The 16,562-nt window shown below is 43.9% G+C and overlaps 1 protein-coding gene across 2 annotated transcripts in view; it reads left to right on the top strand.

Moving 5' to 3' along the window:
- Positions 1–16,562, top strand: part of LOC126281562 (UDP-glucosyltransferase 2-like) — a 123,328-nt gene that overhangs the window by 25,385 nt on the left and 81,381 nt on the right. Inside the window, exon 2 of one of the 2 annotated variants that reach the window (XM_049980634.1) lies at positions 15,810–15,994. The exons of the other annotated variant lie outside the window; for it this stretch is intronic. Coding sequence (XP_049836591.1) covers positions 15,815–15,994 — 180 coding nt within the window. The 5' untranslated portion in view covers positions 15,810–15,814. The remainder of the gene's footprint in view (positions 1–15,809; positions 15,995–16,562) is intronic. 2 annotated transcript variants of the gene reach the window in all.

Below are 16,562 nucleotides of genomic sequence, written 5' to 3'. Positions count from 1 at the left end.
ACGTCTCGATCCCTGAGTCAACAGATGGGGACGTTTGCAAGCCAACAATCGTCTGCCACAATGAGATTTTCACTCTGCAGCGGAGTGTGCGCTGATGTGAAACTTCCTCGCAGATTAAAACTCTGTGCCGGACCGAGACTCGAACTCGGGACCTTTGCCTTTCGCGGGCAAGTGCTCTACCAACTGAGGTACCCAAGCACGACTCACGCCCGTCGTCACAGCTTTACTTCCACCAGTGCAACCATCTGCACGAACCTGGGTGCACGAATGGCAACACGTATTTTTTTCGGATGAATCCAGGTTCTGTTCACAGCATCATGAGGGTCACATCCTTGTTTGGCGACATCGCGGGGAACGCACATAGGAAGCGGGTATTCGTCATCGCCATACTGGCGTATCAACTGGTGTGATGGTGTGGGGTGCCATTGGTTACACGTCTAGATCTCGTCTCGTTCTCATTGACGGCATTTTGAACAGTGGGCGTTACATTTCAGATGTGTTACGACCCGTGGCTCTACCCTTCATTCGATCCCTGCCAAACGCTACATTTCAGCAGGATAATGCACGACCGCATGTTGCAGGTCGTGTACGGGCCTTTCTGGACACAAAAAATGTTCTCTGCTGCCCTGGTCAGCACATTCTCCAGATCTCTCACCAATTGAAAACGTCTGGTCAATGGTGGCCGAGCGACTGGCTCGCCACAATACGCTAGTCACTACTCTTGATGAACTGTGGTATCGTGTTGAAACTGCATGGGCAGCTGTACCTGTACACGCCATCCAAGCTCTGTTTGACTCAATGCCCTGGCATATCCAAGGCCGTTATTACGGCCAGAGGTGGTTGTTCTGGGTACTGATTTCTCAGGATCTATGCACACAAATTGTGTGAAAATGTAATCACATGTCAGTTGCAGTATAATAAATTTGTCCAATGAATACCCGTTTTTCATCTGCATTTCTTCTTGGTGTAGCAACTTTAATGCCAGTAACGTACATCGCTCACCAAAGCATAAAACAGCTGGTTATGAAAAGATATGAACTCACAAAGCATACCTTGCGAGAATAGGAGAGAACGCTGTGAGACTGGGCAGTGGGTGACGGGACGGAGGTGTTGGTGCAGGGCCGCCTGATCACCGGCCGGAGCAACACTTTCCCTGCTGGGTGGGCGCGGGACCGGCTCTGCCTGGCTCCGGTCCCAGCGGCGGAAGGTCTCTGGTAACCCGTGGCTGCAGTCTCTGAGACGACCGAGCTGGCGTAGACCGCGTTCTAAGCTGAAAAATTATTACGTTGCTGGAGGAAAACAGTCAGAGAATCATCACAGATTGAGAAGAAAAGGAAGATGTACCTCAGCTTGATTTATTCATTCACAACATCTTCCAAATAATGGATGCTGGTGAGCAGAGATATTGCATTTTCCTAGATTGTCTAAGGTGAAGGCGTTCGACATAGTACCTCATCTTTGGCTACTAACCAAAGTCGTTCATAAGAACTATCTTTGAAAATACACAAAAATGGCTCTAAGAACTATGGGACTTAACATCTGAGGTCATCACTCCCCTAGACTTAGTAACCTAAGGACATCACACACATCCATGCCCGAGGCAAAATTGGAACCTGCGACCGGAACAGTCGCGCGGTCCTGGACTGAAGCGCCTACAACCGCTCGGCCACAGCAGCCGTCTGAAAATACACACATCAAAAAAAAGTTTCGCATCTCCGGTTCCCAGCACTCCTGAAGATAGAAGACAGCCGTTGACTGTGGATATTGCATCACAGACTCAATCCCTTTGACTGTTCAGAGATGCCACTTAACCCGCCCGAAGATGTAAACAACCATAAATGAGCAGCGCATGTTAGACGGAGGTGGTCCGACAGCCGATCAGTTCCAGTCATTCCACCATGAAGGAGGTACACGACTCGTGCTGTCTGTAGTTCAACCGTGCCTAGACGGTCAATACCGCGGTTCGATCGCGTCCGCATTATTACTTTTTTCGAGGAATGGCTCTCAACAAGGGAAGTGTCCAGGCGTCTCGAAATGAACTAAAGCGATGTTGTCCGGACATGTAGGAGATACAGAGAGACAGGAACTGTCGATGGCATGCCTCGCTCAGGCCGCCAAAGGGCTACTACTGCAGTGGATTATGGCTCGGAGGAACCCGACAACAACGCCACCATGTTGAGTAATACTTTTCGTGAAGCCACAGGACGTCGTGTTACGACTCAAACTGTGCGCAATATGCTGCATGATGCGCAAATTCACTCCCGACGTCCAAAGCGAGGTCCACCTTTGCAGTCACGACACCAAGCAGCGCGGCACAGATGGGCCAAACAACATACCGAATGGACCGCTCAGGATTGGTATCACGTTCTCTACACTGATGAGTGTCGCATAAGCCTTCAATCAGACAATCGTCGGAGACGTGTTTGGAGACGACCCGGTCAGGCTGAACACCTTGGACACACTGCCCACCGAGCGCAGAAAGGTGGAGTTTACCTGCTGTTTTGGGGGGCATTATGTGAGGCCGACGTACGCCACTGGTGGTTACGGAAGGCGCCATAACGAGTGTGCGATACGTAAATTCCATCCTCCGACCGATACAACCATATCGGCAACATATTGGCGAGGCATTCGTCTTCATGGATGACCATTCGCGCCCTCATCGTGCACATCTCGTGAATGACTTCCTTCAGGATATCGACATCGCTCGACTACGATGGCCAGCATGTTCTTGAGACATGAACCCTGTTGAACAAGCCAGGGATAGCTTGAAAAGGGCAGTTTATGGACGCCGTGACCCACCGACCACCCTGACGGATCTACGCCGAATCGCCGTTGAGGAGTGGGACAATCTGGATAAACAGTGCCTTGATGAACTTGTGGAGAGCACGGAACGACGAATACAGGCATGCATCAATGCAAAAGGACGTGCCACAGGGAATTAGAGGTACCGATGTGTATACCAGTCTGGACCACCACCTCTGAATGTCTCGCTGTATGGTGGTAAACATGCAATGTGTGGTTTTCATGGCCAACAAAAAAGGCAGAAATGGTGTTTATGATGATTTCTATTTCAGTTTTCTGTACAGGTTCCGAAACTCTCGGAGCCGAGCTAATGCAAAACTTTTTTTTGATTTGTCATTTGTTCCGTTCCATTCTTTAATCAAGCGCGGGAAGAATGGCTATTTAAACGCTTCTGTGCCCCCTGCGATTAGCCTGATCATGAGCGTCCTTTCAGTTGAAAGTGATAGCTCAACAAAGCAGATAGAATATATAAGCAAATACTTCATATAGCAGCAGCTAAATGGAAAGCTACCACATACTCATTTACTTTCAACATAAGAGCAATGGATAATAGCTTTTCATAATGTTGATTAGAGCACACTCTTTGACGTTCTGGAAGTAGCATGGCTAAAATATAGGAAGCAAAAGGCTATTTCCAACTTGTACAGAAATAAGACGGCAGTGATAAGAGTCAAAGGGGATGAAAGAAAAATAGTGGTTGAGAGTGGACTGAGACAGAGTTGTAGTCTGTTTCCAATGTTATTCAGTCTGTACATTGAGCGAGTAGTAAACGAAACCAAAGAAAAATTTGGAGTAGGAATTGAAGTTCCGGGATAAGAAATAAAACGTTTGAGGTTTGTCGACGACATTATAATTCTACTAGTAACAGCAAAGAACTTGGAAGAGCATCTGAACGGACTTCACAGTGTCTACAAAGGAGAATATAGGAGGATATAAGAAAAGCAAAACAAGAATAATGAAATGTAGCCGAATTAAATCACGTGATTCTGAGGGAATTAGATCAGAAAACGAGAAACAAAGTAAGAGATCAGGTTTGTTATTTGGGCAACAAAACAGCCGAATCAGAGAAGATGTAACATGTATACGTGCAATGGCAAGAAAAGCGTTTCCGAAGAAGAGAAATTTGTTAACATCAAATATAGATTTAAGTGGGAATGTAGCCATGTGTGGAAGTTGCGCTGTCCCCACCCCACTGATGAGTTTTATTATCAGCGTAGTTCGGCTCTGTCTTAATGTTGACTAAATACGTCGAGTGAAAGAGGGGACGGCGCAGCTGATGAAGAAAACGTCGCCTATGGCGATCATTCACCAGTAACTGACGCTGTCTGACTGCTTCTCGTAATAACTCTTATTCGGAACTCCTTTTTTTACAATAGTTACAGCTATTTATTTCTGATACCTACGTACAGTCGGCTCTTGAGGTGCCGCCTACTGCGTTACCGACCGTTAAATTGCTTCTTCCTACTTTTTTCCTCCGAAGTCCAACAACCACCTCGGAGTATTCCGCCGCCGCGACTCTGGACCTCCATGGAGCGACGTCGTCAGCCTCACTGCCGCGTCAACGAAAGTCCGCGCCTGTTGCTGGCTCGGGGTTTGAATTATTTGCACATATAAAACCAAATACTTCCACAGTATTTATGCACATAACTAACAAATCCTAACCCGCAACTCAATTTTATCATTTAATTAGAAATTGTGCTAGGCCAGGGGCGATAGATGGCGAATGCAACAGACCACTTGTCGTATGTTACATCACAAAGTGTGAAACGTCCCCTTTGAACAATTTATATACGACTGTGCTTAAACTGACATACAATATTTTTAGCGCAACACAATCTGACTTTCAAAAATCCCTGCAAAAGAATGGCCCTGACTAACATTAACCTATACGTTTCACAAATCACTTACCTCACAAAAATCTTCGTTACTCAAGCTACTGCAATACAGCGAGCGCCACTACTGCCAGCTAAATAAAAGATTCAAACTACTGAAGGCACTAACTACTGATAGGCATAGTTAGCAAATGAAAGATTTTAATACAGAACAAACAATGTATTTACCTTAATAGTCATAATATATATGATAGTTCATGACATCCAGTCTTACAAATTACAAAACTCCGCCATCTCTCTCCCCACGTCCACCACTGCTGGCGGCTCACCTCCAACTGCGCAACGCTACGCGCTGTTAGCATCCAGCTGCCGCTGCCCAACACTACAATGGCAGACAACAATGCAAACCAGCCACAGACTGCGCACAGCACAGCCAGTGATTTTTCATACAGAGCGCTACGTGGCGTTACCAATAAGAAAATGTAAACAGCCTACTTATAAGTGAAACATAAGCGATGAACAGTTTAGACACGAAGAGAAAAGAAGCTTTTCAGATATGGTGGTACAGAAGAATGCTGTAGGTTAGATGAGTAGATTACGTAACTAATGAGGATATACTGAGTATAACTGGGGAGAAATGGAGTTTGTGGCATTATCTAATAAGAAGAAGGAATCGATTTATAGGATGCATTCTGAGACATCAAAGGGTCACCAATTCAGTAGTGGAGAGAAGTATGGATGGGGAGGGGTGGTGCAGTAAAAATCGTAGAGGGAGACCAAGAGGTGAATACTGTAAGCAGATTCAGAAGGCTGTACGTTGCAGTAGTTATTCGAAGATGAAGAGGCTGCATAAAACCATTCATCGGACTGAAGACAACCACATCTTATGTATGGTTCAGTTCGTGTAGTTGTATTTGTCGTTGTCGTGGTGCTCAGTCCGAAGGCTTGTTTGACTTTGCTGCAGCCTACATCATTCTGAATCTGATTATTGTCTTCATCTCTTGGTCTCCCTGTACAAGTTTTACCTTTTCCCCTCCACTTCTTAATGTCTCTGGAAGTATACATTCAACTTTTCCCTTCTTTTAGTCTGGTTGTACAATAGATTTCTGTTTTCACTAGTACTGTTCACTTGTTCCTCATTAGTCATTCGAGCTACACATCTAATCTTCTGCTGAACCACACAACCACATTTGGAAAGCTTCTTTTTTTGTCTTACTTGTTTATTGTTCGTGATCGCATCCGTACAAGGCTACACCCCGTATAAATACCTTCAGGGAAGACTTCCTAACCGTTCAGTTTGTATTCGCTGTTAACCAAATTTCTGTTTTTCGGAAACTTTTTTCTTGCCTAGCCAGTTTACATTTCATATCCGCTTTACTTCAACCATTATTCGTTTCTTTGCTGTTCAAATAGCAATCTAACCTACTACATTTAGTGTCTTGTTTCTAATCTAATTCCCAGGAGCATCGCCTGATTTAATCCGACCACATACCAGTACCGTGTTTCACGTTTATGGATGTTCACCTCATAACCTCTTTTAATACTATCCGTTCCGATCAACTTTTCTTCCAAGCCTTTTCTGACGGAATTCCAGTGTCGTCGGCAAACCTCAAAGTTTTTATTTCATGTCCCTGAACATCAATCACTTTTTAAATAGCTCCTTGGTTCTTTCACAACTAGCTCAGTGTACGGATTGAATGCATCGGGGATAAGCTACAAGTATCTCATACTGCATTCTCAACCACTACTTGACTTCCCTATCCCTTTACTCTTACGAAGCACTCTCGTTTCTGTGCAACTCGTAGGGAATCTTTCGCTCGCCATATTTCATCTGTGCTAGCTTAGAATTTCAAAGAGAGTATTCCAGTCAACATTGTCGAAAATCTACATACTTTATAAACCTAAGTCGTAGGGTTCCTCAGAGTTTTTATTTCTGCTCCGTGGATTTTAGTTCGTACTCCAAATTTTTCTTTTGTTTCCTTTACTACTTGCTCAATATACAGATTGAATAACACCGAGGAGAAGCTACAAACCTGTTTCACTCCCTTCCCAACCACTGCTTCCCTTTCATGCCCCTCGACTCTTATGACTGCCATCTGGTTTCTGTACAAATTGTAAATAGCCTTTCGCTCCCTGTATTTAACGCCTGCCACCTTCAGAATTTGAAAAAGAGTATGCCAGTCAACACTGTCAAAAGCTTTCTCTAAGTCTACAAATGCTAGAAACGTTGGTTTGCCTTTGCTTAATCTATTTTCTCAGATAAGTCGTAGAGTCAGTATTGCCTCACGTGTTCCAACATTTCTACGGAATCCAAACTGATCTTCCCCGAGGTCGGCTTCTACCAGTTTTTCCATTCGTCTGTAAAGAATTCGCGTTATTATTTTGCAGCAGTGGCTTATTAAACTGATGGTTCGCTAATTTTCACATCTGTCAACACCTGCTTTCTTTGGGATTGGAATTAATATATTCTTCTTGAAGTCTGAGGGTATTTCGCCTGTCTCATACATCTTGCTCAGCAGATGGTAGAGTTTTGTTAGGACTGGCTCTCCCAAGGCCGTCAGTAGTTCCAATGGAATGGTGTCTACTCCCGGGTCCTTGATTCGACTCAGGTCTTTCAGTGCTCTGTCAAACTCGTCACGCAGTATCATACTTCCCATTTCATCTTCATCTACATTCTCTTCCATGTCTATAATATTGTCCTTAAGAACATCGCCCTTGTGTAGACCCTCTATATACTCCTTCCACCTTTCTGCTTTCCCTTCTTTGCTTAGAACTGGGTTTCCATCTGAGCTCTTGATATTCATGCAGGTGGTTCTCTTTTCTCCAAAGGTATCTTTAATTTTCCTGTAGGCAGTATCTATCTTACGCCTAGTGAGATAACCCTCTACATCATTAAATTTCAGTACTGTGTCTCCTGTTGCTACATTTTTGTAGAAGTTCTTATCTTTGTTGACGGGTGCAAAATGCACTTGATGTGAATTATCCGCCAGTAAAGGTAATAAGCCGCTTTGTAATTTTAAAGACAATCTAGATCTAAGAAAGCTGGTTGTTTACCTTATTTCAAGCGGGACTTACGTGGGACAGACTATTACAATAGGGGGAAGAGGTGTAAGGAACATGAGCGACATATACGACTGAAACAACCAAGCAGATCTGTTCTCGCCGAGCACTGCCTCGAATAGAATAATGGAACGAAATCCTATGAGAACAGTATTGTGATGCAGACGTCACGTTTCTGGGACAACGGAATTAAGGACTCTATCTAATGAATGTTGTGGCAGAACTTGATTAACTGAGCCAGTTGTTTCGTTTTAAACCAGGAATGGGATTCGATACTCAGTTCATTGAGATTCCGCCGGCCATCGCATCCGTTAGAGCTGGAAAATGGTGAGGGAACTTCCGTTTCGCGGGCTCTGAAAAGCAAATAATCGTTGGGCGTAGGGGGCGCCAGGAGTCGAACTCGGTCCCAAACCGTGACGTCACACCAACAGTTGAGGACTGTGAACGCTGAAAGTGTCTAAACTGGGTGTGCCGTCGGTAATAGCTCGAGACAGGTGGGAAGCACCAGAACTCCATTAGATTTAGCACTGTGTTAAAGTTCCTTTGTTGGCTACAGGAGGAACTCTGAATGCACAGAGAGAGTCGGCTGCAGTGGTAAACCCGTTATGTCCTACTTCTCGCTCGCTTTGATACTAGCAAAAAGCAATAACACATTTTCTTTTCTTTCGTGAGTCTTTTGTGTGCAGTGCTTTATGTCCGAAAGAAAAGGCAAGATTAGAGATATATGGAAGATTACTGAACTAAGAATTCAAGGAAAGCCGTATGTGACAAACGGTTGGCAGTTGCTCAGAAAGAACCACCACAACCTGATGCAGGTTGGAATCATCGTAATTTAACTGTATATTGTGCAGCATAATGAAATAAAAAATATCATGTAATTTTCACGTTTAAACTGCACGATCTTCCCATCCTAGGAAATATTCAGCGCCTTGTATTGACCAACAAATCTGAAAAAAAGAAAGACCTATCTGCCATGGACGATTTTTTCGAAGTAAAATGCAGGGCATTTTACTTCTCGTTGGGTTAGGGACGTCAATACTGCGTTCTTTGTTACTGCTCAGAAATAAATGAGGTGAAGCTGTGGCCATTCCGTGGGTCTTTGGAAATGACCAATGACGCTTACATCTTTTCTAAAATTTTCGTTGATATGTTTTCTGTACTTCTGAATGCGCCTCCGCAGCCAAATGGTCAACGTGTCTGACTGGCCATGTGGAGGACCCGGATTTGATTCCCCGTACTGCCAGGGATGTTTTCCTGGTTGGAGTACTAGAACGGGATATTCTCCCCTTGTGATGCAAACCGAGGAGCTACTTGACAGAATAGCAGCGGCGCCATGTCTGCTAATCTAACAACGTCCGGGAGGCGATGTGTTGATTCCGACCCCTCCATAAGGCCTCCAAAGGACGCCGTTGGCTAATGGGTGACACGATGGCCGGTCTGGTCCGATTGGCTCCTTTTTTTACAAAAACAAAAAGCCTTTAAACTTATTACACTTTTCAAATATTTCTTCTGTCAGACTTCACAAATGATGTGGAGCTATCATAATTTGTATTGCTCCTAATAAAACGATTTCTCACAATTCTTCCCTACTTTCTTACATCCTGACGTTTCACTCTTTCATTGTTACCCCGTTTCCAATCAACAATTTTTCGCAGTCTAGTTGTAGCCCTGGCAGCGAGTACACACAAGAGTACAACATGCTGCACATCGAGAAGACGACAGCAGCGCCGTCGAAACATCGTGTATGAAAATGAAGTCTGTAACTCGGCTGTAAACCCGAAACTACACCATTAAAGCGCGTCGTGATCCGCACACGGCGACCTAGTGGTTGTGGCACGATGACGGTCTTGACACTGAGTGACTACTATATCGGATAGTTACTGTCACAGACGATTGAGCCGGCCTGAGTAGCCGAGCGGTTCTAGGCGCTTCCGTCTGGAACCGCGCGACCGCTACGGTCGCAGGTTCAAATCCTGCCTCGGGCATGGATGTGTGTGATGTCCTTAGGTTAGTTAGGTTTAAGTAGTTCTAAGTTCTAGGGAACTGATGACCTCAGAAGTTAAGTCCCATAGTGCTCAGAGCCATTGGATGTCTTCGTAACTTCGAGGGGTGCGCACGACTGGCGAGATCATTTAATGATTATGAGTAGCGATTTCTGTGAAGAGTAGAACAGCCACAGGAGCGCATTGTTGTTCGCGTTTCATGTTACTACCAAGACTAGTAGGTTAAATAAGGGGTGTGAAGAGAGCCAGGTGTTCTATGATCATTGTGAAGGACACGTAGTTGCCGCATACTCATGTGAGACAGCGTTATCAGCACAGGGAGAATTTGAAATGGCCCTCTTTGTGCATTTTGTCGAAACGAGCAATATCCAGATTTGTAGGGAGTTCGGGTGTCACGGTGGCCCGACTCCATGGGATGTGAGGGCAGACGTGTTCGTCGTCAGGGTTCCAGACGACAGCGTGTGGCCACCACAGGCGGTGATCACCGATTTGTGTACCAAACCTATCATAACCCCTCAACACCTGCGCCTGCCAGCCGAGAGTAAATACCATTGGCCAGAGACTGGGAATAACCAGAACAGGGAATTACCATTCCATCAGTAGGCTGACGTTAATGTCACAACACAGAGGACTTCTCTTATAGCCCTCCCATGACTGGAAAGCGCGGACTCCTGAAGAGTGAGGTCTCATTGTGTTCAGCGATGAATCGCGGTTCTGCGCCTCCATGATTGTCCATCGTCAGCGAGTATGGCGGCGACATGTCAGTGTTTTTCAGAGCCGCAGCGCTGATACTCCAACTGTCATGATGTGGGGAGCCATCACATACGACTATCTGCGTTCGTGTGTTACCTCTCATGTGAACTATCTTTTTTTGAGCAGGAAAATGCTCGTTCTTACTTGGCACATGTCTCTACGAACTGTCTTCAAGATGTTAAGGTATTCCTGTGCCCATAAACATACCCAGATCTGTCCCTAATAGAGCTCCTCAGGGACCCAAATTCCTTACTTGCTACAGGCTTGACCGTGGGGTTCCTGAGCTGGGGACTGGGATGTGTCACCAGTATTCTGTCACTGTAAGTTCCGGCCATGGTTCAAGGACCACCATGCGGCGCTGAGGTGAAACATTGTGTGTCATAGGGAATGGGGATCTTGGCTCGATTGCCCGGATCGCGAGGACGGAAAAAAACCACTATAAAAAAACCACACCAAGGCTGTTGAGGTGTAGCAGCCATTAGTGGGCAACTTCTGCCGCACCTCAGTTGTATAAGGCTTACTCAGGCATGTGGGGATCTGTATGACCCTTATTTTCCACGTTGCTCATGAGACCAAGATGGAACCCTCGAAATCTTATTTTCCTCTGAGCATGATGGGAGTATGGCTTAGGAGTACTCACACCCAATCATCCAAACGAATGAAGGAGGGTACCCCACCTAATTATCACAGTCAGTCAGACTTTAGTTTAACAGAATTAAAGGAGTCGTAAATCAAGATGTGTTTCTGATAATTAAGAGTAAGGAGTGCAGGTCTGAAAAAGTGTCCCCCTTCCATATCCATAAAGGCTTGGAAGGACTTCCTGGCACCTATCAAACGTTTACATAAGGTTTCTTGTTGGTCGAAAATGACTGGTCAAAGCAGGTTGAATTTGTTAAGAAATCACACAAACGTGAATATAATATCGTTGTTGTGATCCACACTTCTCTCAGCTCTAGCAAAAATGTGCTCAGGAACTGTGATATCATGGACTTGGACGTAGTGGAGCTGAAACAAGAATGGGCGTCCAAGGGGATAGTGGATGTGGAGCTGCCACTTTCATTGTCACACTCAGTTGTCCAACACTGCCTGAACATGTTATGCCAGGCTTCGGCTTTAAATTAGGCCTTACGTACCAAACCCTATACAGTGCTATAATTGTCAACGTTTTGGCAATACAACCAAGAGTTGCGGCAGTGAAGCGACCTGTGGGAACTGCAGAAACGCAGCCAACGACACTGTGACGGGCTGCTGATCCCCAGCAGTCTGCATTAACTGCTCTAGGAATCACCCAATCTGGAGGCAATACTGCCTTGTTTCTGCTGAGGAACACAAAATACAGGAAATAAAAGTACCCAAGTGGACCACCTATCCCAAACCAAAAAAGAATATAAGGCGACGAAACCCTTTGTTTTTGCCACTTCTTATGCTTCCATGGTGCAGAAATGAGCTGGAAAAAGAGTCACTGGAACATCGTTACAGCACCAGGCACGAAGACGATGTGATTAGGGAAAAACCTCAAGGTAAAATACAGAAGTGGCAAAATATTTTATGGTCGACATCACCAATTGTTTGATTTCATCAAATCTTTTAATGCAAGGGGAGAATGTTTCGCTAAAAGATATGGCAGACAAAATTGATTCTGTAAAACGAAAGTTACTTCTGTGTGAAACTCAGTTTCAAGTTCATCATATGGAGCAATTCTCATAACTCAGTTCACTCATTTCTTGACCAGATGTGTCCATCTTCTATTCAGTACTTGAAAAGTTTCGTCATACGTTCTGAAAGAGATTTCAAGACTTTGCACACTGAAGACGTTGTCAGACCATTCTCTCTAGTAGTTGCTGAAGTACCTCCTCATTACCTCCGACTTGACCTTATAGACGTACACTTAAGCACATGACTGAATGTTAGTCCAATGCAAGAATTTTCCAGAATCTTATAAAATGTTATCCCAACAGCTACATCCCCAACTGCACAAACAAGTCGGCGAAGGAAGTTCGCTGTTGGTGTGCAAACGGTTTTTCTTTTCTGTTGTGAAGTTGAGAAAGTGACCCCAACGTCTGACGTTAACACATTTTAACCTGCGTAACACCATGTATTTGTATCACAAATTACAGTTTTAGGTATATTACATACTAGCTTAGTGACGGCTGTTTCGTTCACTTAGTCCGTATGGTTTGCACAGATTTTATTCTTTTTCTTTAATCAAATTTTAATGTTGTTCATAAATTGCACTGCCTTCTAAACCTTACACGCTAATTAAGGCCGCAGAAGGATGGACTTTTCCGAATGGACTTCTGACCACAATGCGATTCTGGTAGTTGGAGTTGAAGTTTTTTGTTAATCGCCCCTTTTACGTTCTTGTGGTGATATTTCTGTAGGAACTTTCGTCCCCTAACACATATTTCTTTACATCTAACCGAGAAGTGAAATAGCAATTTTCATATATTTAGTGCTTGTATTGTTTTGTTAGATCGAAATATTTTCTTAATAACTTTCATTCCCTATTTCACCCTCTTAGTGGTTGTTTTCCCAAAAACGGTGCAACACAAATTTTTCTATTACTAACAGAGAATCCAAATAGAAATTTTCATAAATATAGCTTTCAAAATGTATGAAAAAATTTCATACAGTTTTTCATCCCATGTTTAACTCCCTTAGGGGGCTGAATTTTCAGAAACATCCTAACACCTGTTTCTTTATTTCTAATCGATAAGTCAAATACCAGTTCAAATAGATGTACCTTTCAAAATGCTTTAGTAGTCTTTGGTAATGTATTATTTCCACTAAAAGTTTCACCCATTATTTTACTGCTTTAGTGGTTGGATTTCCAGAAGTGCTAAAACGCGCATTTTTCATTTCTGACTGAGAAACCAATTTTCGTAGTTCTAACTTCAAAATTACCTTAATAGGGACACATTGTCAAAAAACCCTATTTTATCCATTTCTGGAGTGGAATTTTGAACAAATAAACTATACCTGTAGTGTAAGATCCACACCATCTCCAAATTTCAATTTTCTATCGTTAGCGGTTTGGGCTAGGCGATGATGAATCGGCGAGTGAATCACTCTGTTAGTGCATTGCATTTTATATATATTTCCTGTGTAGCTTTTGAATCACGTTCTACAGTTTACATTTTGTCTCGAAAGTTTTTTTTCTATTAATTCCACATCCATCGAGGTCGTCTTCAATATGTTGAATGCATGGCATGTTCTTTATTTTTCCTATGTCAACTTTTGTGTGTATGAACATGTCCGTAGTATTTCGACTAAGTTTTATGATGTCTGCTGACATGTTTGATAATTTTGTCTTTTGCGGGGAAAAGATTTGCCCTCAAAGTCCTTTGTTCTACTTTCAGGATGTTTTCCAAATTGCCTGTTGTGTTGTGAATGAAAGTTTCACTTGCGTAAAGAACTTCAGGTTTGATCACGGTAGTGTAGTGTCTAACCTATGTATGTGCGGACCGTACTTCTTGTTGTAGACGTGTGTGTTCTCCCTTACGCTCTGTTGAGTATCTGTGATCTAACTATGTGTGCTTCCTTTTCGAGCCCCGCTGGAGTTTCCCGAGCCGGCCGATGTAGCCGAGCGGTTCTAGGCGCGTCAGTCTGTTACCGCGCGATCGCTACGGTCGCAGGTTCGAATGCTGCCTTGGGCATGGATGTGTGTGATGTCCTTAGGTTAGTTAGGTTTAAGTAGTTCTAAGTTCTACTGGACTGATGACCTGAGATGTTAAGTCCAATAGTGCTCAGAGCCATTTGATCCATTTTTTCTTGTTGAGTTTTCCGAACTTCGTGTTCAGTTTCTGAAAGTTAAATTTAGTGCAAATGAACTCAGTTTCTTCAGGAGCTTTCTCAGCGCATTCGTTGAGGACTTCTCTCTATTTGCTGTTTTTCAATATCCGGTAGTATCGCTGGCTTTGGTTGAAATATCGTGCGTAAAAATGTATATAATATTAATTATTTGTTCGCGGGTCAGAAATATACAAATACACAGACAGACAAACAAATCAGAAACAGAAAAATTAGACTAGGAAAATACAGTATCTTCGTATCGTACATACTCAGAACTTCGTCACCTTCAAGGCAGTCGAGATGCCATGAGTAGTACCATCCTCTTTGCAAGATGTTAAGCACAAAAGGCATGGAACCATATGCAGTTCGCTCGCCCACATTCACAGCAAGTGTCATAAAAATGAAAGCTCCATTGTACATATTGTCCTTTCAACATTCCATTCTGGATCGTCATTTTATTAGCGACCTCCATACCATACAGCTTTCATTGTGTCCAAGGGTAACTTGCTCGGCTGATGTCGTCCAGGTGGGTGCTTAGCGTCTACACCACCAAGAGATGGCAACGCTGTTCCACCAAGGTGATAAAGTTTGTCTGTTGGAGTCGGTTTGAGGTAACCTGTAACAGGCCTGCATGTTTCATTGAGCGCTGTACTCATTCTACTGGTACACGATGATCTGTGCTATACAGGAGAGACACATTTGGCAGAAGAAAAAGTGCCCTTGAAAGCGCACAGATTTTTTTGGGAATGTGAGCTCCATTTTGACCGTGCCAGCTTAGGAATCAGACGTTTTGCTTCTTGATTTTTAGTTTTGTAGTTCTTGCAGTGGTTTTTCGAAGATTTCTGTCAAGCGTTATTCCTAGTTCCCAGAATCACAATGACGTAATTGAGTTCCAGTCCATATTATATGCGGTCGTTGGTCATTAGTGTAGAAGCTGAAGAGAAGCGAGCGTCTGTGTTCCGTAGTTGGAATGCACGGGCATGTGCCGTAGCAGCTCCTGGTCCTACGTCGTTACAATTACGGTACACTGATAGGGTTCTTAGGTCGTCCTAGCTGTTTTTCTGTGCAGCAAGGCTAGATCATCTGAATGGAGGATGCTTCTTGTGTTTGGAGTCAGCGGTTGGTCATTGGTGTAGAAGACAAGCGGAGCTAGAACACTTCGCTGATATGGGCTGTTTTTCTGTGCTGGCCAGCGATTACGTTGCGCCTGGAACTCAACAAAAACCCAGGATTTTGCAGAAGAGTGCTGTCATATTAAGTGAGATATAGATCTTTAAGTAACCTGTACTATTTAGCATGTAGTAGTCCTTGAGTGACAGGTTTCATATGCAAAACGTCCGTGACGTTCAATGTTCAGCAATAAGTAGGATTCCGCCACACACCGACAGGTGGCTTGCGGAGTATGGATGTGGATGTAGATATAATGTGTACTGGAAATTCGGAAATAAAGATACAATCCTGGCGACCGTTTGGCAAAAGTAATAATGAAGCTGCAGGTACTGAAGAGGGTATCTGTTGATGAAAGCAACAGGCGAATGCATGTTACACTTTCTGTTCTTCTTTGCAGGCAAGATGAAAGCAACAGTCTTCGTTCTCGGGCTTCTGCTCGCTGTGCATGGGACTCTTTCGTCTCGAATCCTCTTCATACAAACTTCGCCGTCAATAAGTCACGCCTTCCCAATAAATAAGATAATAGAGTCTCTGCTGCGCAGGGGCCACCACGTCACCCACATTTCTGCTGACCTTCTCGAGGTAAGACCTTTGTTATCGCCGGACGTGAAAGTCTACTTCATCCACTCACTCAGTTTGTACTGTTGTTTAAAAAGTCTCCAATCTTATATTTTAAGTGGTTGTCACACTGACTAGACGAGTCAACAGTAGCTTCAGAGGAGCCAAAGACTCACAGCAAAAACTTTAAGGAAGTATTCGAAGTTGTAAGTACACATTAAGATGCATTAGTTGTGCATATGTGTGTAGTACCCAACGCAACATGTTTCGGGACGACATGATCCCATTACCAGGATCTATAAAACAAGGGAAAGACAAATTGTTACATCGCATTATTACACATACTAATTGAAATATGTATGTAACAGCCGGCCGATGTGGCCGTGCGGTTCTAGGGGCTTCAGTCTGGAACCGTGTGACCGCTCCGGTCGCAGGTTCGAATCCTGCCTCGGGCAAGGATGTGTGTGATGTCGTTAGGTTTAAGTAGTTCTAAGCTCTAGGGGACTGATGACCACAGATGTTAAGTCCCAGAGTGCTCAGAGCTATTTGAACCTTTTTTTTTGGTATATAACAGAAATCTGTCCATATTTAT

This window comes from Schistocerca gregaria, chromosome 7 (assembly GCF_023897955.1).
Source record: "Schistocerca gregaria isolate iqSchGreg1 chromosome 7, iqSchGreg1.2, whole genome shotgun sequence".
Taxonomy (NCBI): Eukaryota; Metazoa; Arthropoda; class Insecta; order Orthoptera; family Acrididae; genus Schistocerca; species Schistocerca gregaria.
Note: the sequence above shows the minus strand (reverse complement) of the source record. Positions and strands in the feature narration are given on the sequence as shown.